Source organism: Aspergillus ibericus (genome assembly GCF_003184845.1).
Source record: "Aspergillus ibericus CBS 121593 unplaced genomic scaffold BO80scaffold_22, whole genome shotgun sequence".
Taxonomy (NCBI): domain Eukaryota; kingdom Fungi; phylum Ascomycota; class Eurotiomycetes; order Eurotiales; family Aspergillaceae; genus Aspergillus; species Aspergillus ibericus.
Genome location: NW_020292120.1, coordinates 422,592 through 446,962, shown reverse-complemented (window position 1 = coordinate 446,962; position 24,371 = coordinate 422,592). Strand labels below are relative to the sequence as shown.

The window sequence follows — 24,371 nt, the reverse complement described above, 5'->3', positions numbered from 1 at the left end:
GGGATGGTTGGGCTGCCTGGATGCTGATTGGTTTGGACGGTTGGGTGAGGAATTAAGAATATATTAATTCGGACCTTGCATATACTTTATTGAGTCTAGTGTTGCGGAGGGTGTCCGTCATGCTTCCGGGGTGATTCATCGTACGAAGTACGGAGTACAGTGGAGATGCTTTGTACTGAGTACTATTATCTTTTCATTGTTTATGTTTGATAGAAGGTGTACGTAGGTGTCAGGTCATGTGATATTATCCATGGTATTCGGCCTGCCTACAGCGTATCTGCTGATATCCTACATCTAGAAGAGTAATCAACCAAAGAAAAGGGTCCTCAGGGACCACACCCACATCTATACCTACTATCCGTACTCCGCAGTCCTACACGATAGTATGCAGTAATCTCCTGAGTCCTACGACTCAGGCATATGGCAGTGGATCGGATGCACGTTGAGATCCAGTTCCAGCAAAGCATCCTGATTGGCCTTCGGAGGATCTCGGGGTGGATGATCAACTTGTCTGAACTGGGATTAGGGTACCCGCCTTGCCGGTCCGCCCGTGATCGGCAGCAGCACCAGGCTCGTGGGCTATCCATATGGCTAGCGAGAGTGCTCCGTACGGAGTAGATTAATTAATATGATAGGTATGATACACTATTACTTGTGTCTCAGATTGCGTGAATCCTTGTAGTATCCTAGTTCTTAAGGTGCGAGGGAGGTATAATAAGGGTATAGGTATGAACAGTGCAAGGACCATCACACAGACCAGTTTACCCAATCGAGCGGATTCAGCAACACCATTGACGAGTATTTGTCATGGCTGAGCGGCTGAGTGGATCCGGTCCGACCACGATTTTCTTAGTACATACATACATACATACCGTACAAAACAGTCGTATCCCGTACGAGATACGAAGGATACGTATTACCATCAGGGACACCTCGCAAACCCTTTCCGCGTAAGGGGTTCTTGCTCCACGTGGAGAGGGATGTTAGATACGCGCCGTTGTGTGTATTCTGTATGGTATGGTTACCTATATCTACTGTGTATGGTATTACCTACGTCTGTACAATCAACCCAACCCCCTGGTTAAACCTAGCAGAGAATAAGTGGTAAGCAACGGTTTTTGGCAGCGAGGCTGACGGACGGATTAGAGCGGGGGTAACTACCTTCCTTTGAATTCACTGAATTGAGTTTTGGTCTCAGCTATACCTTTATTCCTTGTTCTTGCTATCCACCTATAACAGAGGCTATACGCTACGAAGGAGGAATCCGATCGATCTCTCCTTCCTCCCAAATAGGATGTTTCATGACTCGCCATTTTCAAATCATTCAGGGGTGCAGAACAGGGGTGGACTATTTTTGCTTTGTTTCGACCTTCGAGATGGGTTCTAGGGAGTGTGCTGGATACTCCGTAGATTGGTTGATTGCGTACGTGGGACTGTGCAGGAGTTGATGGGTTCATTGAGTTGATTTATTTACATATCAGATAGTATGGGGGGTGGGTTACCCCTGACGAGGCCGCACCCACCATGGAGGATTATGTATGTACCATGTACGATGGAGGTGTCCGTGAGTGAACTACGGAGAAAGAGCACGACCTGTCTATCGACTGTCTGTCGACTGTGCTCTGTACTCCATGACTGCAAACTAGAGATCCGGTGCATGAGACGCCACCTATAGTCGGAAAATAGTCACCAACCACTGTCTAATCCCGTAGCGAATCGTAGAGTCCGAAGAAGGAGTCCGGCCACTGACTAGTACCTATTCAGTCACCAATTCGGAAGGATTGCGACCATGTCAGATCGTCAGCAACAAGACGAGTCCCGGATACCTGGATCGCGTGACTCCTTCAACCTGTTTGGTATCCTTGTTTTGGTTCTTTGTTCCGATTATCAACCGCTGACCAAGCGTGGATGCCATGTGCGATGTTGATCTCTTTTGTTCATCCCTTCCATCCACTGTGCATTACTCTATAGAGTACGGAGTAAGCAAAGTGAGGCTTCGATCGATCGAGGGACTAGCTGACATCACCCTCCCCCGGCACTCACTGATGGATAATCCCCGATGGAGACACTGGTCCCCGATCCCCGCCTCCACTTGCTGAAGGATCGGAATGCTGGCTCTGGTCATACATAGCCCAGTTTATCCTTACTCGACATGGCGTCGTGCTCATGCGTCCAACTGTCATCATCCCGGTTCGTGCAGTTGCAATCCGCACGGCGGCCACGCAAGGGATTGCAAATCCTTCGGGGGCTGCATGTGACCCACGCTTGTCCTACCTGGGTTATCAATCTGGTATTCCGTACGGAGTAGGCTGGTGTATTCGATAGGTCAAGTGATGGGGATCCTGGTTAATGGCGGTTCATGCGGTTCTACTTTGTTGTGATGTGGATGATATTTGATATGGTGATGTACTTATGCCAGTCCCGTGATAGGCAAGTCTCCCTTCTATGTCATTCAGTGGATGGTGCCTACAGCTGTCTGGCTCGATACATTCCGAGTTTTCGGAGGCAGACTGGCTGCATCAGGATACTTCCATGGTATTTGCCTGTCTGGAAGGGGGCAGTTGTCTAGATGAAGACTGCAATGAAGTTATTTAACGCATATACCATCTCATGCTTTCGTATCAACCACAAGCAGAGTGATTCACTGCTTATACTATACAACAATATCATGTATAGTCTCTAGGGACTGCTATTCTTATAGGTATCCTAGTTTTATGCGGTCTTTTACCCGTATATAATCCTATAAGCGGATTCCATATGTGCTCTGTGTAAAGCAAGGCACTCCAGTCCACCATTGTGGCAGCTGGTATACCTTCTCATATTCCCGATCAACTACTGAAGCACGACTACATGATCTTTCACATCAATGTCGCCCTCTGAAGACTGCTATAAACATGAATACACCATCACCCAACCACACCCCGCTCACCGAGTTTCATGGTTCCTGCACTGATGCCTATACATGATCCCTCGTACCCCGAGGCAACTGGCATGGATAAGAACTACCATAAGATCCTCCTGAGAGTCCTATGCCATGAAAGGGATGCTCTGATAAAAATGAACCCACGGTATTTCATCACCAGCGACAATATAAATGCCATTGTGATGTCTAGAGTCGATCCATGACTCGCCACTGCAACCACTCTTATGGAAAGCCGCAACGGTCTCTTTCAAAGCTGCTATACCGTGAAGGGAACATGTATCGCCACCGAACGGAGACAGCAATCACAGCCACTTCACCACTGAACTGGATCATTGGGCGCCCATGGATATCTAGTCCACGCATTACTCCGATATGGCTGCCCCTTGGCAAGTCTGATATTCCAGACCCTTCCACTACTGGCAAACTGTCCATCGAACAAGGATATCTCCTGATGCTCGAGGGATCATTCTGCCTCCACTTGGTTTTCACCGACAGCATCCTCCGAGGTCATAATCTTCAAAGCCCAGTGCATTGCTTGAGATTAGCCTATGCTCCGGTGTGCCTTGATGCGAACACGAGACAACAGAGTCAACAGCCTGAGACAGGATCAAGTCCGACCTGGGAGGATGAGTCCTGTTCTGAAGATAGCCGGTGTGGCAGAGTAGGAACACCCTATCTTTCTTATCTGTATTTCCAGTCGACAGTGAACTGGCTCAAATGTCTCGCGACCCCCTCACCATGTTATCACTGCCCATCACCCGAACAACCTCCAACTGCCAGGCCTAATGTTTTCCTGTCGCGCATAAGATGGTACGGTATCGACCAGTCTGTCTGCATGCTATTGTTGCTGCCATTGTCAACCACTTCATTCGTCGAGGCGAGTCACAGTCTGTCCTGCCTGCTCCATCACGTCATTAAGCGGCTGTCGTACAATTCACAACGGGATTGGGAAACGAAGAGAGCCAAAGAAACATGGCATGGCAGATCCGTCAACCTCAAGGCCTTATCAGAGGGTAACACAGAAGTTGAGTGGTGAAAGGGAGTTGACGCCCTCGACTAACCTGATGTCCATATCAACAGGTGAATTATTCCGCCGCTCCCGAAATCCTTACCCCCCTCCTCCCCTCCCCCTCCACCCATGCAACGGGCAAGCTCTCCATACCGACTCTCTGCTCTCTCTTCTCAATCCTTCTCACTTGATGCATACCAACTCGCCCGCGTATCCTCCCGAACAGAACAAAGCATAACAGCAGAGTCAATCAAGTCTACAACACGAGACGGACCGCCCGCGCGACCTTAGACACACAAGACCTGGCCAGACTGGTCAGTCGGTCATCGGAGGAGCAGGAAGAGGAGTTACTGATGCCAGGTCCTCATGGATCTGGAACACAAGGGTGTCATGGCATGGTGGGAGGCATATCACGGGTGAAGACATTGTGAACTGGATGACGGCTGGCCATAATGTCTGGGCAAGAGAGGGGAATGAGCAGGGTTCACCGAGGTGTGGACCTTGACCATTCTCCAACAACAGGTACAAGGTTTGGCGGTCCATCTCATTCTGAGACATTGAAGGAGAGAATCCGAATTACGCTGGATCGGACTGCCTTGCAGGCAATCTTGATATGCGACAGTCGATCGGTTGGGCCTTCATGGTAACAGTGGTGCTATCTTGGGTGCCCGGACCTTCGGACTATGGCTTCTTGATCAACGTGGAAGCTAAAAACTCGGCGGCGTTGCTACAGCCAGCGAGACAACTTGGACCACATACTCGAGACATCGCCTATGAAGGGGTGAGGCGATCGAGTTTTCCCGGGCACGCCAGGGGATGCCTCGTCCGAATGCAACCGTTGTCAGCCAGAATTGCATGTCTGAATGCTGTTTCCAAATAGCTTCTTCGCGTTGGACTGGGGGCTGATCATCTGCGTTTTGCACTTTTCACTTGAATACATACAACCCATGGCGGGTGGGCGATCGTGATAACGCATATTATCACAAATGATCTTTTGGACCTTAAGCCGGTCGAGTATCAATACTGAATCGAAGTGATGCTTTGTTTTGGCTTCGACAATGGGGAGTCATCCGGTTCTACTCCAGAGTCGGGAGATGGAATGGTAAAGGACTGGGACGCACCAGATAGCTCTCCATGCCTCGCACCCGATTCGGCCACCTCAGCATCTTCACCCTATGCAACCCGCATATCCCAGTGCTAATGGTGAAACTGGATACTGAAGTCGAACGACGGGTTCCGGAAAATGAAGATCACAGCGATCATGACTTGCACATCAACTGCAACCGTTATGAGATCACGCAGCTTCCAGCCAGAGCAATGCCCCTCAAGGAATGAATCGGTCGGTTAAAATCTTTTGAGGATACCGCTTGGCTTGTTGACCTGCCGTATTGATATGTACGGTGAAAATGTAGTGGCAGACGTGTGTCTCAGGCAGTCTATGACTCGGCATCAAACAAACAGTTGTGAAGACTAGTTCTTCTAATGTCGGCATAATGGCCAGCTACTCGAGGCTTGTCTGGCATTACGTGTGCAGATATTCTACCCAGTCGCGAAGCAAACCATCCTGCATGATAGTTCTATGTTTCGGAACGGAGACAGTGTATCTACCAGCTATCTGTGAGACACAAAAAAGGGCTGGAAGCTATCAGCAAACTACATGATCACGTTGGGCGGAGCACCCTCATTCGCGACTACGAACGAGCTATATCCTCTATACACCCCTTCTCGCACTAAGAGACAAGGTCTGTTGAGCCGCTTGAAATCTGGCTTTGGAATGATGACAAGGCGCCGGTATGCTCGTGGCAATCCTGCCCAAATTACTGGTGCCCTGAATAGTCAGGGGACATGGATGCAGTATCCAATAGGTTGCATTGCCGAATACTGTCGCGATTACTCTACCTGTGGAGATATACACTTTTCAACCGGCAGCAAAGTACTGCCCTCTCGGAAGTCAGCATAAATGCGAAGCAATCGACGAGCTTTCGATCTCCTTAAGCAAGATCTATGAATTTGAGGCGGCAGGATCAAGGATCTGAACGGCTCTGAATACTAAGTATGGACCTGTCATGTTCCAATTTAGTACTACGATGATACCCGTTTGCAAAATTACTGCAATCGCGAAGCCATGAGTTCAGCCAGCCTCTGGCAGCACTTCAGCGGGATACCATCTACCTAACTGTATCTAGACTATTGCGGGCGAGCATCAAGGGACCTATCATCGCTGTGAGCCCGGGGACCCGATCATGTCTCGGCCTGTTCTATCGAGTCTCCCAGCAATGAAACCGAAGCCAGGAAATAAACATATCTGGCGGGCTGAGGTATGGTTCTCTCGAAAGCAGCGCCATTCATCTATATATGACGAGCATCAACATGGACACGCCAGAAAGCAGAGAGCCTCAGGCCTGAGCTCCAAAATGCCCTGGTCCGTGCATTACAGGAAGATTGCAGACGTCTATGTCTCTTCTATCGAAGACCACGCCTGACAGAAGCGGTTGGAATGAATGAGCTCTTCCCGAATCCCAACCCACGTTGAACAGGCATTTTAGCGGCCAAAAGGACAACTAACGAGGCGGCATGTTTGACCTGGTGGTCCAGAACAGACGGTGTCACCTATCCAACCTAGGCAATCTCGATTAGAGGGTGGATTGCTGGCATATTGACTTGCCAAGCATCACCTGGGCAGCATTACTCTCTACACCATGGCAGCTCGGCCTTCCCTGCAATACTAGATCTATATACGCAAAGCGCATATCATCGTCCTCTCGCTACATCGTCTGCTCGCTCCAAGGAACACCAGGACGACCGGCTACAATGTCTCTGCCACCTATGAATCCCGCTTCGGCATACAGCAACATAGGTGGCGTCATCCAGGCCATTGCATACTTTAGAACAAGACTGGCCGTGACCATGTTGCACGTTTGACGACTATGGGGTTTCTCTCTATGCCCATACTTTTCTGTCTACAACACCTGAGGCGGACTGCAGCTTGCTGAACATCAGCCTGGTGAAAGGAAGTGTGTACTATGAATTGGTCACTTTGCGATCATCCTATTGCGGCAATATCGCCTTTCCCATGACACACGGCGTCTGCAAGAACATCAGGTTGAAGAAACCGTGCACTGATATGGACAGCATCTTCGCAGTATATAACACAATGAGAGAGGCAGCACTCACGACTTGCGCCCTGAGGCCCGCTCTCCAAAACTACCTTCAATATGGAACGACCAAAGACGAGTCCTACAACGCGGACGTTGATCGAATCAAATACCAAAGATTGCTTCGAAATACGCCGGTAGCCATCTTCACGCGGCGAGTTGCCCAGCGGAGTGGAAGCCAGTTCGCCAGTCAACATGGGAAGAGCAATTTCTAACCTAATTGCGTGAAAGAATGATCTCGCCTATATAATCTGCTGGCCTTGTGGCACCATCGAGAGAGATATGAGTCTTGTCAGACCAAACCAATCGTTCCCCCAGCGGCACCCGTCCTCGATTCTGATACATGGGCGAACACGGGCGGTTTCATTCTCAAGGTCCTTGTCAGCCTTTTGGATACCACCTTTCGCTAACTAATGTCGGCGGAAGTGCGGCTACCAGCACTGCCTTCTCGCCATTCCCCTATGGCTACATAATATACCCCAGACCACAGCCCCGACACAAGATCTCATATTCTATACAGAACGTTGACTCTGATCATACACCCATTATACCCATCATCTCTCTCGTATCAGACCGACTATGGTGCTCTGTCCAGTGTGCCCCTTTCCCGACCGTCTATTACCTCTCATATAAATAATCAGACGAGTGTTCTTCCCCGGGAGGCCCCTTCCCATACCGTTCACAGGTTTAACTGCGCGGGTGCATCATCTCAGTGACAAGTACTCCGAGATACTGCTGCATATCTACATATACCAGGAGAGGTAGACAGGGGGCGATGAATCAACTCCACAGCTCCATAGTTCCATATACTTACCCCAATTTACGGACGGCTTGTGAAGACGAGGTCGACAGCAATGATGAAATCAACACAACACCTTATACGTCGACATGGAGAACTACACAAGAACATACCCTCTTGAGGCGCCACACACATCCTGATTAATTGTCATGCTTCCGCGATCTGTTCTTGCATTTCACAAGGCATAGGAGTGGTGGTAGTAATCAGATGGAATTTTCAGAAATGACGGGACCAACACAACACTCGCTCCACAGACATAGGGAAACAATTACATACCCTCTTGAGACGCCCGACATATCCTAATTGATTGTCATACTGTCGCGATCTGTTTCTTCATACCAAGGGAGCTATAGGAGTGGTGGTAATGATCAGATGGGACCAACACAACCCACTCCACAAACACTGGGAAGACCATTTACTTACCCTCTTGAAACAGCTCCCGCACCCCGCTCGATTATGACACCACGATCTATTCTTCCTACCACAAGAACGTTAGAACTAGGAGTGTTGGTAACTCAAATACCCCACTCCATGGATATGAAGAGAACAAGAGGACAAGCAGTGATGAAAATACAGTCCAAGCACGTGGCACTCTTTCCATGGACAGCAGGGTCTGTTGCCATGCATGCCCCTCAAAAGCAGAAAGCCGTGGGATGAAGATCACACCCTTAACCGATTCCCATGCTGTCTCTGATATATAAATCGGAAAAGGGGTGAAGAATCATGCGAGAGGCCTAGGCTACTCCTATATACCTCTCTACCTCCTCCTCTGTCTGATTCGCTGTTTGCTGTTCGCATCGGGTGATTGTGTCAGGCTTTGGGGTACTTAAAAGGGCGATAATTGTTCGCTTGTGATTCTTGGCGAACATGGTATGTAAAGTCTACATGCAGCCCAGCTCAACTCAACTCAGCCCTACAGCAAAGCCATCTTCCCCGCATGGATACCTGAACACAGCAACATGCCTGTGGTTGTGTTTGTGTCTGTGTGTCCTGTCTAGTGCAGTACATGGGATAATCAGAGGATTATAGTTATAGTCACATGACGTTGGAGATGCCATTCCAGGAAAGAGTGAGTGGAAGTATATCAATGGTTCCTATATGGCTCGATACGATACCATCTAACCATTACCATGATACTCACCTCCGAATACATTACATACTCACGAGGGCGTGACTCAGGGGTAAAAAAAGAAAAAAAGGAAAGAACCAACAAGAAAGTAATTATGATTATTCGCAGCATCCTCTCTCACTAACAAGGAAAGTGAAGCGAAGAAAAGGCAAAGAACCCGATATCTCGGATTCAGCACCCAAATCATCGAAGCAGGATCTATCCCAGATATACTATCGCTTCGGGGTTCAATTGGCTGGTAGTCAATAGTTGGGCAGGTTGGTCTGACCTGGTCTGATTTGTTTCATTTATTGTCAATGAAGAGTCGATGCTGGGGGGGGTTATATATCATTTATTTCCAATTCGATGGTGATGAAATTATGAAGGACTGGTTTAAATCCGATGTTTGGCGGGAAAATTCAGGGGAGGGAGGATCACTGATTAGCACCGTCACATATATATCTACAGTTCAAGTACTCTGTAAGAGTAATTCAGTTAATGATGAGCGAAGCAAGATACAACACTAGACATATCCCCCCTAGCATATCACTCACCCTACTACACATTCACTAAAACAAAATACCTATTTAGCCAGAGGTGTAAAAAAACACCCCATCCCTTCTCCGAAATACCTTGAGGAAATAGGGAGGAGGAAGCGGGTGGGGGCAAAAAAGTGACTAGACTGGGGCTCGATCCCAGGACCTTATGCGTGTGAAGCATACGTGATAACCAACTACACCATCCAGCCGACTTGATGTCTTTCTTTTACAGAATATTATATTATACTCATGACTAATTTGTACATGGGGCGTCACTTGTTGGGTTGAGGATTTAGGATTTGAGGAGGGAAGGGGTGTTTTCTCATTTGTGACGGAGTGGACGGGTAGATTATACCAAGTTGAATTGTGGATTGTGGTATTGTCGACTTTATCAAAATGATGCACCATATTCGTCACATTGGCGTGGTTTGGACTACTAGGTTTCTGTGGAATAGAGGCAACAATAGTGGTCATCCTCTTAATACGGAGTATGTCCTCCGAGAATGCTGACAGCCGAACGGTATACATTCAATCATCAATCCTCTATCCCTACTCCAAACGCTCACCCTTTCGGGGATCCCTCAACGCCTACCCAATATCACTCATATCCAAACCAATCAATCAGCTGCATCATCATCATTGACCATACCTAGGCATCCAACGCCAGCATGCAATCCACACACAAATAATACCAAGAAACAAATCATATGCACAACCGTAACCTACATGGAAAAAACATCCAACCAAAATCGCTCAAGGGGTATATTCTGATGCGTACATCATAACCAGATATCGCCTTCTTCGCCAGTTACCCATCGTTGCCAAACTCGATCGTAGGCATCCTCCAGATCACGAACCCAACGCGCTGTATCGAAAAGCTTGCTTGCCCACCGTTCCTGGAATAGCATCCGGCGTAGCTCGGTTAACCGGCCTCCCGCGCGGCCTTGCCCACCCGGGTGGTACTTCAGACTCATACAGAGCCGAATGGCTTTGTTCTCGTAGTCTTCGTCCGATGAGGCGATCAAATCCGATCGAGCCTCGCGACCGGCCTCCGAGCTCGGCAGAGCACTGCTCAAGATGCTGCTCGCCATCCGCGAGCACATCTTGTACTTGTACCGAGGGAGTGTCAAGAGCGGCGTGCCGCTCCACAGTACATCCGTTGCCGTGGTGTGCGCATTACATTCCGGCGTGTCAAGGAACAGGTCCAAGATTTTCGCTCGGGAAATGTGCGTGTTCTTCGGCGCGACGTCGGTGAAGATAATCCGAGACGCCGTCTCCTCCCCCGCCCAGGCAATGGCCGTCTCCCGTAGGTTTTGCTCCCCCAGATCCGGAAAGCGGAGGAGCCAGAGGACGGCCTTGGGGATTCGGGCCAGGATGCGGAGCCAAGTGCGGAACGTCGTAGGTTCGATCTGACATGCCATTAGTACGCAATATGCTATCGTCGTCTGCTGCGCTTACCTTATACAGCTGGTTGAAGTTGCCCAGAATAATGGTGTCATCGCTGAGGTTCGGAAACAATTCCTTTCGCATACGCCACCGTCGGGCTTGCTCCTGCTCCCACGCGATCTGGGGATCCTGAGCATCAGGCGCACTCTGTCGATGATCACAGCAGAAGAACGTGTCGCGGGTATAGACGATCTTCTCCCCACATACCCAGTCTTCCAGATCCTCGCCGTGGTCTTCCTCTAGCAGCCGATCCTCCATGCGTGCGGTGCGTCTCCCGGGCGAGAGCGTGTCAGGTGGAATCGAGATTTCATCAGCAAGGATGTAGTCACACCACTCCGCACCCAGCGTCCCGGCAAACCCCATGAAGGACATGTGGATGGGAGCGGGCCGAGCTGCAAAGACCTCGTTCCGCGCACCCCGAGTGTATCCATTCAGGTTGATGAGGATATGAATTCCATCTTCCACGATCTGCCGGACGAGCCGGTCGACGGGCCAGCCACTGGCATCGTAGAACACCGGGGCTTCTTTCTCGATTTGCTGCCGATGGATCGACTTGTCGCTCATCGTAGTGGCATAACAGTATGCCTTCACCCGGGAGGGGTTATGCAGGCCAAAGACCGACTGCATCAGGTGGGCCAGAGGGTGATTGTTGAAGTCTGACGAGACATAACCGACCTTGAGATACGGGTTCGGAGGAGGCGGCGGAGGGAAGACGGTCGCAGGCAGCCATGGCGAACGCAAGGTTGCGCAGGAGATCCGAAGTCCGTTCCGCTGCGAGATCTGGCGGATCTGCTTGGCGGACAGCGGGCAGGTGAAGGTATGGAAAGGTAGAACCGTAGGCGCATTAGGCGCGGTCAGGCCAGAGGGAAGCTGTGGACGCCGGTACTTAGACAGCGGGTAATCCTTGCCATAAACATACCGATCCTGGTACCACTGCCAGGTGATCGAGCGATTTGCACGCTCCACGAGCTTGACAATCCGGGAGCCCTCCCATCGTTGGCCCGCCCAGGACTGCAAAATACCGGCCAGAGTGCCAAATGCAGCCTGGTTGTGGGCACTTGCGGCAGGAGCCAATTGTGCGCACAACTGCTCAATGACATTCGGGGTCAGCAAACCGCGACCCCAGGCCTCTCCCTCCTTGAGTTGCCGATCGACAATCTCCACCACCCGCTTGATCCAGCCTGTCCCGGTGTCATTGGTGTAAGCGTCACGGAGCATTCCCTGGTCGTTGACATGCCACCGGTCTCGGAACCCATGACCGTTGTGAATGCCACCACGGCCGACCCAGTTGCAGACCGAATTGAGAGCATTGGCCAGGCCACACACGGCTTCCGCGAACTCCGGATTCACCTTCACAGCACGCTTGTAATATCCGATCGCATCGTTGACACGACCGGCATCCTTGACCGCGTTTGCCAGGTTCGCCAGAGCAATGTCAAAGTTCCCATCACAATGAACAGCCTGCTCATACATGCGGATAGCCGCTTGCAGCTGGCCGATATCCTTCAGGAGGCTCCCGAGGTTGGTGTAGAGATGGGCATGGCGCGAGTCCAGGTGCAGTCCGTAATTGTAGTATGCGAGAGCCAACGAGATGCCGGTGCCCGGGATCACCCCGGGGATTTCAGGATGCGGCATATCGCCGCTGGGACGAGGGAGGACCTTCTTAGGGGCATTATTCTGGATGCCGGCCAGCAAGATCCCGACATTATTAGCGGTGGACGGGCTTGGCTGAAGAGACAGGGAGAGGTAGTAGAGAGCCAGGATATCCCGAACGCCTGGAGCAGTGCGTGGAACACCGGAGTTGGAGAGATTCGACATGCCGTCTTGATAGATCTTGGCCAGTGACAGCAGTGAATTGCTGGTAGTGGAAATGGCTGCCTTTCGTGCAAGACCTTCCGGGACATACTTGATCCCTGGGGGCGTTCCGCAGGGGGCAAAGACTAGCTTGGACGTCTGCAGGGCATGGTCCGGATACAAGAGAATCGTTTCTTGCGGTCCGCGGGGGTCTGGGCCCGGATAAGACCGATGTGCGCTCTGCGTAAAGGCCGAGAAGATCTGCCGGATCAGGTTTTGAATTCCATGGCGTCGTCGTCCCGCTGCTATCAGGATGGCATCCTCAAAGGCTGCAGCGGCGGCTACATTGTCGCCGAGCGCATACAGCATATTGCCCTTGGCGTGAACTAGAGCCAACATTCGGCCGTTATCAGAACCCGGGACCGAGTAGCCGCTGGAACCAAATCCAACCGAGTTGACATCCGCGGAACCCCGGTTGGCAGAGACCGACCGGCCAAAGTCATCATCGTAATCGAAGGACGCCTTTTCATAGGAGCCCAGGTCAGACGTGCTGGACGCTCTGCTCTCTGCATCACTCTCCGTCTCACTCGCATGCTCATCGGACGCGAAGCAATCGCCATTCTTGGGGTATCGTAGCGAATTTTGCACGAACTCAATGATGTTGACGGCCTCCTTGCCGCGTTGGTTGCTGCACAAAAGGCCAATCAGGTGTTCCACGGCCTCAAAGAAACTCGGGCGAAGCTTCACGGCCCGAAGCCAATGTTGCAAGGCATCTTCTCGGCGATCCAGCGCCAAAAGTGTGGCCGCAAGATTGGAGATGGCCTCCACATGCCTGTGTATGGTTAGATATCTCAGCTAACTGCAGAGAGTCTCATACTCACGTTGCATCTCGAGCGATGATCCTGGAGTACCATCGCATGGCCTTGTGATAGTCCCCAAGGCCATAGGCAAGGCAGCCTCCCAGGAGCATCCCGTCAATCCATTCCCATCCACTCTCCATGCAAAGATGTGATAACATTTCCAAGGATGATATTGCGTTCCCTGTGATGGAACCCTCAGTCAATGGCGTGGCACCAAAGCGAGACGCCGCTGTTGAAGCAGTCAATCGTCCGGTATGGCGCAGCCGGTCCAGCATCTGGGTGTCAGACGCAGCTTGCGGGATCTGAGCCAATGAAGGACGCTCGTAGCGACGGCCAGCCGGAAAGCTGGAGGCGTCACTTTGGCCTGCGTTACTGATAGCATTGGCCCTCTGGTCAAACGGACCCGAAGGGTAAGTGTTATGACGACTGGGCTCGGTGGCATTGGTGTTGGAGAAATCGAGACCAGGCTGACGAGGTGGTTTCGGGTAAATGCTCGGCTTCAAAATCCGTTGACTTTGCCCCTCCGCCGCAGCATTCGAGATACTATTCCGCCGTGCCTGGTGAATGGATGCAAGGAGGTCGACGTAGACACTATGGGCCCACGTTAACACCTTCTCCTTGAATTCTGTGTTCGTTGTCGGTGGGGTTGCTGTAGGACCCTGGGCGCTCGCAGGGCCGGACCAAGATGGACCACTCTCAGGTATTTGGGGACGCGATGAAAAGCCCGAGCTGGGATTAGACTGGCGGGTGTGATACGGCAGGATTCGCTGGCTCATTGATATATCCACGGGTTTCTGATCCGAATGGCGTCGAGGAAAGTTATTCTTCATTGGCAGATCGGAGGCGAGCATGCCAAGGCCCTGGTTCCAGGTCAGACTTGGGTCCGGGTGGCTGCCAGAGGAGATAGCCCCCCGACTGAAAGGCGGTTGCCCTGCATCAAAGAACTGGAGTGGGGGTGGGTTCGTTGCTTTCGCAAACCGGGTGGGTTCATTGAACCGAGCATCTCGAAAGGCCGCTGGACGATACGGGATATACACCCCATCCGGCCAATATGGACCGTACGGCCCCGTCCCGGCCGATGCGGTGGGGCCGACACATGGTTGAAGGGTCGCTGGGAGAACCGTAGGAACATAGGCGCCATTGTGCAAGTAAAACCGCTGCTGCGAGGGCTGCATCGGCAGGGATTGGTTCAACATCGAGTCCATCCCCGGCACGTAGTTCAGAGAGCGAACCCAACTGGTCCCATTCACCGCTTGGGTTATCTCGGCCGGGGCAGCATTAGCTCGGCTCGAGTCGTTTCGATAGACGGGCGGGAAATTCAGGTGCTTCCCCGCTGAAGCCTGGTCCATGCCGATCTGTTGCCATGTCTCCATTGGAAATCCGGTATGGGGTGGTACCAAGTGGCCCGATTCGATGGGTGAGACTAAGATGTGTTTGCTCGCCGGCTGAATGGTGGTATCCCCTGGCGTGCCATCATACCCAGCAGCCAATGTCCCGCTCGGCGTTTTCCTCCGTAAGGCGTGTTCGCCCGCACTCTTCGGACTGGGCACCGGGCCAGTGGCATCGTGGGCGTCGAGACGTTGAATAGGATGGGGATATTGTAGTCGGGATCGAGCTGTCAACTGGAACGAAGCTTTGCTCAGGTCGCTACGAGGGACTGATGTGAGGAATGAGGTGTTCGGGTCGTAAGGTCCGTGGGTTGGGTCGGCACCAAGACGATAATTGAAGTGATGATGCGGTTGAACGGGTGGGAACGGTGCTACTGAGGGCAACATCTTGACCTCAAATAGTAGGACACCGCTTTTGTTTCGCCGTGATTAACGAGAATTATGTTAGAGAGAGGAGTGGGGGTAGAGAGAGACCGCAACAGAGACGAAAAAGACGTGGGTAATTCAGAAGGATAGGAAATGCAGGGCTCTCGTCAAGAGCGCGGTTCGGGGCGATCGAAATCAGTCAGTATGGTCGACAGAGTATCAAACTCGCTGGATAATCAACAAGCATCCTCCTTGAAACGTTTCCTACACCTCATCCTGGGCATGAGCCGGCTCAGTTGACACTCAGCGAAGGCCCCCACCGCGTGTCCCTGGGCTCGACATGAACGCTGATTGTGATCGAGGATGACAGTGGGCGCAAGTACGAAAGCCGCGGAGGTGAAGGAGGGAGAGGAGAGGAAATCGGATGGAGGCTGAGTCTGGGGCGAAGATACCATTCACGAAGCCGCTGGATTCCAGAAGATCAAAAAGACACGCAGGCGATCCGCTCCGACAACGCTATTTGCTGCGTGAGAGACAGGTGGGTGAAGAAGCGATGCAAGGGAGGGAAAGGGATCGAGACTGAGAGAACCACACAGCCCTAGTCAGCTTGCTAGAGCGCCCACACTGACGCAGGTGTCCGCACGACGCGATCAACCACTAGGCAATCCTGCGCTTGGCAGAAATGCTGTACTCGGCGCGAGAGGGAGTGAAAGAGGGGGGAAAAGAAGACCAAAGAGAGTGACCGGCCGGGGGGTCGGCAGAGTGGATGGGGAGGGGGTTCACGATGAAGTTGGTGGCCAGCAGGGAAGAAGAATCAATGGCGAGGATAGAGAAGAAGCCGAAGAACAAATCAGATCCGATGTGAAGACCGACAAAATCCGAATCAGGGAAACGATAGTGTAGGAGAAAGGTTGAACATGGCACCACTAGCTGATGACAATCACAACAACTTGTCTCGGGGGAAGATGAATATTTTTTCTTTTCTGTCTATCTTTGCTGTAAAAGAGATTTTTTTTTCTCTGTCTGTCTGTTCTTTTGCTTTTTCTTTTTCTTTTTTTCGTTCTGGGATGATGTCGGGGACGGCGAAAGTCCTGATTGGGCTGAAGTATTCCAACGGCGATACCTCAGATCCAAGGCACGGCAGGGCTGGTCGAAGCGGAGAAGATCCAACGGCGGGCGGAGAGGTCCAAGTCACCACTCAGATTGCCCAGGGGAAGGTGATGAGGCAGGGGAATTCACCAAAAGAAAGAAAAAGGGAAGTCCGGGGTAAGGATGGACGGCCAAGATGATGAAGGGGGAAAAATAATGGATGCGCCAGTGGGAGCCTAGGAGGGGGGAATTCAAAAAAAAAAATTCGGCAGGGAAATCGATTGAAGCGGAAAAGTATGGAATTGAAGCTCTGGAGGGACTAAAAAACCCAACTACATCCATACGAGAGTCACTAACGTAGCAGACAAAGAGTCATCGACGACCCAAGGGCTCCATCAAGCGGGACGCGCATCATGACAGAGCGGAGCTTCAAAAACGCAAGCAGTGGGCGGCGGCAGCCTATAGCTCCCGTTTCGTTCTAGGGCGGTTCCTTTTTTGGGGTGGGGGGGAGGGCAGCCCTCTGAGCCTGAGTGGGCGCCAGGATGGACCAGCGGGAGTGGAGCCAATAGGCGTTGGCCTGGCCCCGGTGGAGTGGGGAGGGAGGTTACTGAGTTGGGACGCGGGTGGGTTTTGGGCGTCCAGGTCAATTACTTGGTGGTGGTGGTGGTGGTGGTGGCTTGGAATGGAAGGAAAAAAAGAAAAAGAAAGAAATTGAACCAAAAGGAAGTAAAAAGAATTAAAAAGGGCGAAAGAATAAAATGGTATGTACCTAGGTCGAGGTACTATACAAACCATGCAAGTATGTACCCCTACTCCGCACAGTATACTATGTGCCCGGCTGATAAAATGATATACATACCCCTCGAGATAGGATCTATACAGGCATCGGAGGATGGGATAAAGTATAACACGCGGTGGCTTGAAGGAAGGGGCGCCCTCAAGGCAGAGATGCGACCGATCCAAGGTACGTCGTTCTCGTCCACCCGCCCAGCTCCAGGAAGAAGGAACCTCTTTTTCCTCCACCCAAAAACGCGAAACAAGGGAAACACGAACATCCATCACATCCAGTCCCACCTGAAGGTACTACGATCCAACGGCCAGGATGGACCGGCGCTAGCCAGCTGGGCGCAGGAGCGAATCCAGGCCTGGCTAACGTCAGTGGCCCAGCAGCCATGGCCCCCGGTCGCGGTGGCGCCCGCGGTGGTCAAGCCTTGGGCCTTGGGGGCCCTTTTGAGTTGGGGGTGGGAGGGTTTCGGTGGTGAGGACGGATGGGCGATCTGGCACTTTCGGTGGGTTCGAGTGGAGTCCGTCTAGGACTGGCTGAATCCTGAGAAATTGGATATCAATATTACTATTATTATTCCCAAATTATTATCATTATTATAATTATACATCGACCGCGCAAACCATTACGGGCTAATATCGAGTGATGAATATGTGGCTCTCCAGAACAAAGGAGATGCTCCGTACGAGGGAATATCGTAATCAGATAATTACGCCAGAGGAAAGAATGGATATGCATCATCTAACGAGGCTCCGACACCTGGCGACCATCACAACCAACATCATTCTGCAGCCCTGGATGCACCAGAGGCTGAAAAACAAAGCGCATGCCGCCTCTGATCAAGTGAAAAGCCTGGATGACGGCCACATCTCGCAGATATGTGCGGCTGGGGTGCTGTATACTCGTGCTCGACGTGGTGATGAATTTCTGATAGGCCGCCTTCCCATATCAGTGACGGGCTTCAAACTTTCGAGCTTTAATCCGGCGTGCCTAAAACCCGTCGACCAATACGGGGGTCCTATCAAAGTCTAACAAACAAATGCACCGCCATACTTCCATCCTCTATCTATCTATTCCGTAGTATCTTCAATCGCATGCATCAGGCAGTCGCCAAACCATCTATTCCCCGTTCTTATACTTCCAATTCCCTCCCGTCCAAGATTCCCCAGCCCCAGAACTATTCCCTTTCCCCGGCCCAACTCAAAATCTAGGTCTCGGGAACAGAGGATCCATGAAACCTACCTCAGTTTCAACTTTCAATCAAAAAGCCCGTTTCCCGTATCCATCCACTCAACGGCCATGATTTCAGCCCTCCCTCAACGCAACAAAGTAAATGACAGTGCTACGGTATCCGTACGTAGTGTGGGTTAGTGTTCATCCATGGCCTGCGTTGTACCCCCATCCCATCCCATCCCATCATCCCATGCCCCCCCCAAAGACCCAGTCAAAGTAAGTGAAGTTGGACCAGGATCAACGAGGACGGCGGGAATGGGGCCGCCCGGTAGGCGGTGATTATCCATCGGCCATGTCACGAGCGGTCTGGCGATGAGGATCGGCAAACTTTGCTGCGCGCTGGCTCTCCACTTGCACCCGTTCGGAGGAGAGAGGGGAAGGGGAAGGGGGAGGGGGGGTGGGAGGAATGATCGTGGATAATTTAGAATACTAATCAGAGCGCGATGCATCCGTCGTATAACTGTCCGGCTCGGCCGTGGTGTGGCAAAGACATCCGGAGGATATCTCCAGGTCCCAGGCCAGCCATGTTTCACTCGCGAAAGATGGATGCGCTGGCCTGAGATCGGCCTGGCAAGCCTGGCAAGCCTGGCTGGCCTGACCGGGCTGGCTGACTCAGCTGTCGGGTGAGTCACGAGTTAACGATGTATGTTATGGAGTACGGATACTCTGAAGGAGGTACAGGAAGTGGACAACATGCATGTCGGTGCGCCTGCCTGTGCCTATCACAACCACCTGCATCCCGAATCCCGATGCCCTGAGATCCATCACTTGCCCCATGCCTCCCTTCCTTTCTGCCTACGGTCGACCCGGGATTTGTTAAGGGGCTCCTGCAGCCGGGCGCGTATCAGGAACGCCAAATGGCGCTCATCCCAGTAGCCGGTGGGCCCTCGTGGATTCTTCGGTGTGTCCGTGTTCGTTGCCCCATCGAATTCCAGCCTGCTTGCCCAGATTCACGGCGCTTCATTCTTCAGGCCGGCGACAACAATAGCATCACACGGATTTAGGGTCGATCGGGTGGACTAGTTCCTACCCGCTGACCGAAGGTGGGTTATTTGAAGCTGGAGGGATATCTATACGAAGATAGCACGGTTGTAAAGAAATGATTTTCATTGGATTGATATGGATTTCTACGACGGCAGACTATCGTGTCTGGTTTGAATTTATGATGTTGACCGTTAAATGGACCATGGTATCCACAGAAAGAAGCACGAAGCTCCCCTCCAAGAATACCGCGGTGAGTAGCGGGTCGGTTTGCTCTTCTTTGCTTAAAATAAGCCTATACCACGTGGTATGATATTCGAATCCAGGCCCGAAGGCGGGAAACGACGGTAAGGGCCAGAGTGTTGCAAAGGTCATCTGAGTTGGGAACTCGACACCATCCAGCTTGCATAGGGCAGCAAGTAGACCATGTGAGACGGAAGGGAGGAGGGCAATCTCAACAAGGAGAGTTGAGTGAAAACACTTATCATTTCAATGAACACAAGTGGGAATCCTAAAAGTCATGACTCGTAACAGGGTTGGTTCGAGAGAACAATGATGATATTTTGGTAACTAGCATGTCGGTATTTATTCACGACCGCCGGGTATCCTGATCACCATTTACTCGGAGGGGACTAGTAAACAGTTAGTATGCCATCTGATATCAACTTCCGAACATCACATACCATCAATCTCGCCGGCCTTGATGTCGTCGGAGACGTCCTTGGGGCTGCGGCCATCGACCTGGCAACCGACGGAGAAAGCGGTACCGAGGATCTCAAGGACGGTACCCTTGAGCTCCTTGGCGAGAGAGCGGTGGCGCATCTGGCGAGCGATCTCAACGATCTCGTCGAAAGCAACGGACTTGTTGTGCTTGATGTTCTTCTCCTTCTTGCGGTCACGGGGAGGCTCCTTGAGGGCCTTGATGACCAGGGAAGAGGCGGAGGGCACAACGGAGACGGCGGCCTGACGGTTCTGGATGGTGAGACGAACAGTCACACGGAGACCTTTCTATAGCAGGAGAACAGCGGTTAGCTCGGTCTTCTTCAGCGGTGCGTCCGTGGATGTTCTTACCCAGTCACCAGTGTTCTTGGCAATATCTTCACCGATCTTCTTGGGGGACAGACCGAGAGGACCAATCTTGGGGGCCAGAGCGGACTGGGCACCGACCTCACCACCAGTCACTCTCAGGTGGCTATCAAATTGTTAGCTGCTGCGCGAAAATTGACCGCGCGACTGCAGGATTGCAACTTACATGATCTTCACCTCATTGGGGTCGAACTTGGGAGCTGCCCAATGGGTTGCATGTTAGTCCGCCATATCGCTTTCACCAAGGAGATGATACTTACGCATGGCGAGTGCGAAAGGTCGTCAATCGTCCTTGGAAGTTGTCGGGGTGGATAGTACGAGGAAAGAAAGGAAAACGCTGTCACGGCCGCAGGATATTTAGCTGCCGCCTGCGCTGCCGCTAAGCGAGACCCCAGAAGCGGTAAGCTCAGTAGGGCTCAACCCACCGTGCTCACGTGATTATGACGGGCCGCGCTAGGCCTTCCGGAGGAGGGACTTTAGACTGAAGGGTTCCATGAATGAATATTATTACGGAATTTTGCTTGTATTCAATCGTTGAATCTAGGTAGTTGCTATATTCCAGGGTAACGAACAAAAATCAATAACCGCTAAAGATACAAACGACCCGAGGACCGTCGCAAACCTCCCCTGCTCTCGTCGTGGCCATTACCTCGTCAAATCTAGCTGGTTCCGGAAACAGCAAGTCTGAGAAATGGGTTAGCAAGTGCTTTCATCACGGAGTCTTCACTAGCCACTTACTTCATGAGATGGTCCATGAAAGTCTGCAACGAGACATCGTCGGTAAAGATGGTCTGCGACGTCACACCTCCGCCGTATCCTCCTGTCGTGTGCGTTGTCGATGGGTTCAGCTTCGACAGAAGGAAACGTGCCTGAGAGCCACCAGCGTCGCAAACGATGAAACGGGGTAGCGGGAAACGGTCAGAAATCAGTTCCTGTCATCGGTGGTTAGCGTATATTTGGCAAGCGCGATCTCGGTATACGAACCCTGGCGTCTTCCTTCGGTTGCTCAAGGAGCACCTTCAAGTTCTCGTAGCCCTCCTGCTCCTGGTAACCGGCCTTCCTCCATTCAGCAATGGTCTCACCGTGGAAGATGAGGATGTGGAAGAAGGTGTCCAGGAGGAGGATATGAGCAGGTTGGATGGAAGCCGAGTCCAAGAGAACAGGTTGGCTTCCTTCGTGTTCCAGAGAGTAAGAATCCAGAGTTGGCTGGATCATGACAAGCGAGTCGCCAACATCTTCGTGGTTAAGCACATGGCGGTAGAAAGCAGTCTCGTCGGGGGAGTTGTTGAACACCTGCAAGAACTGGCTTCGGCGCAGATGGAACATGAACTGGGGATAAAGAGTGAAGTTCTTCTCCAACCGGAATGACGTCGGGTCGTCTTTCCGGTAGTCAGCAAAGCGGGAGCAGAGTCGGATGAGCATCCGGTCAACCCATCGGAGCACATCAGGGCCGTCATCGACTTCGGCCTTGAACACAGCGATGCGCGCCATCAGCACGGCGGCCGCCTCCTGGTCGAAAGACTGTGCCAGCGTAGGGTCGCCAGCCGGACCACTGAGGTTCCGTGCGACAGTCGTGACCCTAAGGTGATAGTGTCCGGATGAGTGCTGGTAGTATGTAAGGAATTGCATCATTCCTCTTTGGGGGCCTGGTTGCACGGCTGCAGGCCCGCCTTGGTTGGCGATCTCGAAGTAAATGCCGTAGCTCGAGGCAGGATCAATTCCGCACATCTTCCAGGCGCAAGTGTTTCCGATACCGCACTCCGTCTCGCCGACAGAGCTCGACTTCTTGTTCAGGGAAACTGCGTGACCGATAAGTCCGGTGACCTTGAGCTCCTTGGTAGTCAGCACCTCAAGAGATGCGTTAAAGCCCATGAGCAGATTGTCATTGGCATCCTTGTCAAATATTCTGACAAAAGACTGCTTGAATTGTGAGGAGGTGAAGCTGTCTGTGAGAAGTATATGACCGCCGGTGTAGTTGGCGAGGTTCTTCATCTCCAGCATACCAACCTGGTCGAGACAGCCGGCAAAGACATCAACAATGTGTCCGTTGTTGGCAGCGCGCTTAGCCATGGTGTCATAGAACTAAACAGATAATCAGCAAAGCGCAATCGTTTGAAGGATACGTAGATATGCACCTTGACAGCCTTCTTGTAGTATTTGATGTTGTCACGGTCAATGTCATGGTGAGAACGGATAGGCTCCTTCAGCTCAGGACCGACGACATGACCCGGACCCTCGGTGGCCGGACCGCTGGTGAAGACCATAATGCGTCCACCGGCATTCTGGAAAGAGGTTTCAAGCAGACCAACAGCGACGCTGAGGGCAACGCCGGTACATCTGAGGGGTCGCTTGTCGTTCGCAACGGGCCACGGGTCACGCTGGAGCTGCTCGAGCACGTTCGTGATCTGGAATTCGGCCTGTTGAACGGGGAGGAGGAACCGTGCCGCAGGGCCAAGAGGAGGGCGGGCGGGCTGCTGAGGCACGTTCGGACGCAGTCCGGATGAGAGGCCAAGCATCTCCTGCACTTGCTTTGCGGCGTACTCTTTGCTGCCCCGGAACACATAAGACTTAGCGCACTCGGCATAGCCAAGCTCGTGTACTTGTGCCTGTATACCAAGTCAACGAGCCATCCAAAAAACCCTAGAGTAGATGTTTCCTACCATTGTACCGAATGTGATCAGGCCCACCAACGCATTTGCCGGCAGCAATGACAGACTCATAATCAGCGAGTCCTTCAGGGCCTTCAGACTGTCATCGTCCTGACAGGTGTCGACAACATAGACAAAGATAGGGGGAGCAGGAGCGGGGCGTGCCAATTGATACTCGATCGTCGTGCTCATCGGGTGGAGCTCCGGGGGTATCGTGCTCTCCGTGATATCCTTGTAGTGAGGGGGAAGGGGGTTGCGCATAAGGCAGAAGGGGCAGATCCAAATTCGGGCCCGAACGTCGACGTTGCTATGTGATGTCAGCTAAGGCCATCCGTGCTGTGCCTTTTAAAAAGCTAGGAGCCATACGCATAAGGGTTCAAGACTGCCCGGCAAGGCGCCTTGCAGGTGACCGGCTCATATTGTAGCAACGGAGAGTCTGGCTTCTCCTTGAGGGGCGTGTAGACGGCACCGATGGGAACAACAAGGCGGGATGCTTCCTGTGGATAAGTTAGTTGTAACCGGGCAGGATTGCCGAGTCCCCAGACGCACCATGCGAGAGCTGGGAAAGGTGTTCCAGCTGAGTCTGATGCCATCGCGATCCTCGACGTCGCTCCATTGGTCCTTCAACGCTTCGTAGTCCATGTTGGCGGCCTGGGGAACGGGGTTCCGTCACTGGGAGATAATGAGGGGGACGTCTAACAGGGCACGAATGAGGCCAGAAATAACAGAATTAAACAACCCAGACTGGTCACAGGAGAGCCCTCCTTTAGCACAACCCAGTCACGAAAAGGACAACGCCAACAGCTGTTGTCCGGAGACTATGCGGGGATCAGGAGACTGTTGTGTGAAGCGGCACTGGTTGCCATAAGGCCAGGTTGCAGCATAACCGGTCGCTGCGGGCGGCCGTACACTGCGCTAGTGGCCTTTAAATACGGGCCCTTCCCCTCCACCACACGCTTTTTTTCTTTTCTTTTCCAAATATTCTTCACAACGCCGACTCCTTACCTTTTTTTATGGCAGCTTCCAGCCACCTTGTTGGTGAAATTGTCTAAAGTGTCGAGCGAAGAGTAATTTCGACCCGTTGCTGGGCACCTGGCTTTGAAAGGACGTTTTGTTCCTTTTGGATAATCTGGGAATCAGCAGAGGTTACATCCCATTCTCCC

General features: G+C 52.1%; 7 protein-coding genes and 1 non-coding gene across 8 annotated transcripts; 3 read left to right on the top strand and 5 right to left on the bottom strand.

The window, feature by feature from the left end:
• The first annotated feature begins 2,097 nt into the window (after positions 1–2,097).
• BO80DRAFT_425703 (uncharacterized protein) lies at positions 2,098–2,384 on the top strand. The gene has a single exon (XM_025719582.1). The coding sequence runs from the start codon at positions 2,167–2,169 to the stop codon at positions 2,323–2,325; it is 159 nt and encodes a 52-aa protein (XP_025574870.1). The 5' UTR covers positions 2,098–2,166; the 3' UTR covers positions 2,326–2,384.
• Positions 2,385–2,851: 467 nt separating this feature from the next.
• BO80DRAFT_101496 (uncharacterized protein) lies at positions 2,852–4,358 on the top strand. Its single transcript, XM_025713335.1, has 2 exons — positions 2,852–3,936; positions 4,004–4,358. The coding sequence occupies exons 1-2, from the start codon at positions 3,123–3,125 to the stop codon at positions 4,168–4,170; spliced, it is 981 nt and encodes a 326-aa protein (XP_025574869.1). The 5' UTR covers positions 2,852–3,122; the 3' UTR covers positions 4,171–4,358.
• Positions 4,359–9,668: 5,310 nt separating this feature from the next.
• BO80DRAFT_t176 lies at positions 9,669–9,742 on the bottom strand. Its single transcript has one exon. It is a non-coding gene; the product is annotated as a tRNA-Val (tRNA).
• Positions 9,743–10,312: 570 nt separating this feature from the next.
• Positions 10,313–15,408, bottom strand: BO80DRAFT_445591 (UDP-N-acetylglucosaminyltransferase; the record flags this gene model as incomplete). Its single annotated transcript, XM_025721497.1, has 3 exons — positions 10,313–10,942; positions 10,992–13,605; positions 13,655–15,408. The coding sequence occupies 3 exons, from the start codon at positions 15,406–15,408 to the stop codon at positions 10,313–10,315; spliced, it is 4,998 nt and encodes a 1,665-aa protein (XP_025574868.1).
• Positions 15,409–16,137: 729 nt separating this feature from the next.
• On the top strand, positions 16,138–16,944 carry BO80DRAFT_101485 (uncharacterized protein). Its single transcript, XM_025713334.1, has 2 exons — positions 16,138–16,770; positions 16,847–16,944. The coding sequence occupies exon 1, from the start codon at positions 16,305–16,307 to the stop codon at positions 16,674–16,676; it is 372 nt and encodes a 123-aa protein (XP_025574867.1). The 5' UTR covers positions 16,138–16,304; the 3' UTR covers positions 16,677–16,770; positions 16,847–16,944.
• Positions 16,945–17,339: 395 nt separating this feature from the next.
• On the bottom strand, positions 17,340–17,664 carry BO80DRAFT_425700 (uncharacterized protein). The gene has a single exon (XM_025719581.1). The coding sequence runs from the start codon at positions 17,648–17,650 to the stop codon at positions 17,414–17,416; it is 237 nt and encodes a 78-aa protein (XP_025574866.1). The 5' UTR covers positions 17,651–17,664; the 3' UTR covers positions 17,340–17,413.
• A 1,932-nt stretch (positions 17,665–19,596) lies between these two features.
• Positions 19,597–20,904, bottom strand: BO80DRAFT_425699 (60S ribosomal protein uL11). The gene is made up of 5 exons (XM_025719580.1): positions 20,821–20,904; positions 20,727–20,760; positions 20,546–20,666; positions 20,158–20,482; positions 19,597–20,106 (listed from the first exon to the last, which is right to left on the bottom strand). The coding sequence occupies exons 1-5, from the start codon at positions 20,822–20,824 to the stop codon at positions 20,093–20,095; spliced, it is 498 nt and encodes a 165-aa protein (XP_025574865.1). The 5' UTR covers positions 20,825–20,904; the 3' UTR covers positions 19,597–20,092.
• Positions 20,905–21,066: 162 nt separating this feature from the next.
• Positions 21,067–24,067, bottom strand: sec23 (GTPase-activating protein SEC23). The gene is made up of 7 exons (XM_025717841.1): positions 23,758–24,067; positions 23,575–23,705; positions 23,221–23,515; positions 22,696–23,166; positions 21,545–22,642; positions 21,299–21,492; positions 21,067–21,244 (listed from the first exon to the last, which is right to left on the bottom strand). Exons 1-7 carry the CDS (start codon positions 23,848–23,850, stop codon positions 21,220–21,222), a joined length of 2,307 nt encoding a protein of 768 aa, XP_025574864.1. The 5' UTR covers positions 23,851–24,067; the 3' UTR covers positions 21,067–21,219.
• Positions 24,068–24,371: the final 304 nt, after the last annotated feature.

Bases quoted from the DNA above. Each gene is read 5' to 3' on its own strand.
- BO80DRAFT_101496 (XM_025713335.1), top strand. From the start codon at position 3,123: ATGACTCGCCACTGCAACCACTCTTATGGAAAGCCGCAACGGTCTCTT. The intron at 3,937-4,003 runs GTAACACAGAAG...CCATATCAACAG, and splicing joins CCTCAAGGCCTTATCAGAGG to GTGAATTATTCCGCCGCTCC.
- sec23 (XM_025717841.1), bottom strand. From the start codon at position 23,850: ATGGACTACGAAGCGTTGAAGGACCAATGGAGCGACGTCGAGGATCGC. The intron at 23,706-23,757 runs GTGCGTCTGGGG...ACTTATCCACAG, and splicing joins CCTTTCCCAGCTCTCGCATG to GAAGCATCCCGCCTTGTTGT. The intron at 22,643-22,695 runs GTGCATATCTAC...TTATCTGTTTAG, and splicing joins ACTACAAGAAGGCTGTCAAG to TTCTATGACACCATGGCTAA.
- BO80DRAFT_425703 (XM_025719582.1), top strand. From the start codon at position 2,167: ATGCGTCCAACTGTCATCATCCCGGTTCGTGCAGTTGCAATCCGCACG.
- BO80DRAFT_425700 (XM_025719581.1), bottom strand. From the start codon at position 17,650: ATGGCTGCTGGGCCACTGACGTTAGCCAGGCCTGGATTCGCTCCTGCG.
- BO80DRAFT_101485 (XM_025713334.1), top strand. From the start codon at position 16,305: ATGGCACCACTAGCTGATGACAATCACAACAACTTGTCTCGGGGGAAG.
- BO80DRAFT_425699 (XM_025719580.1), bottom strand. The intron at 20,667-20,726 runs GTAAGTTGCAAT...ACAATTTGATAG, and splicing joins CCCAATGAGGTGAAGATCAT to CCACCTGAGAGTGACTGGTG. The intron at 20,483-20,545 runs GTAAGAACATCC...CTCCTGCTATAG, and splicing joins CCAAGAACACTGGTGACTGG to AAAGGTCTCCGTGTGACTGT.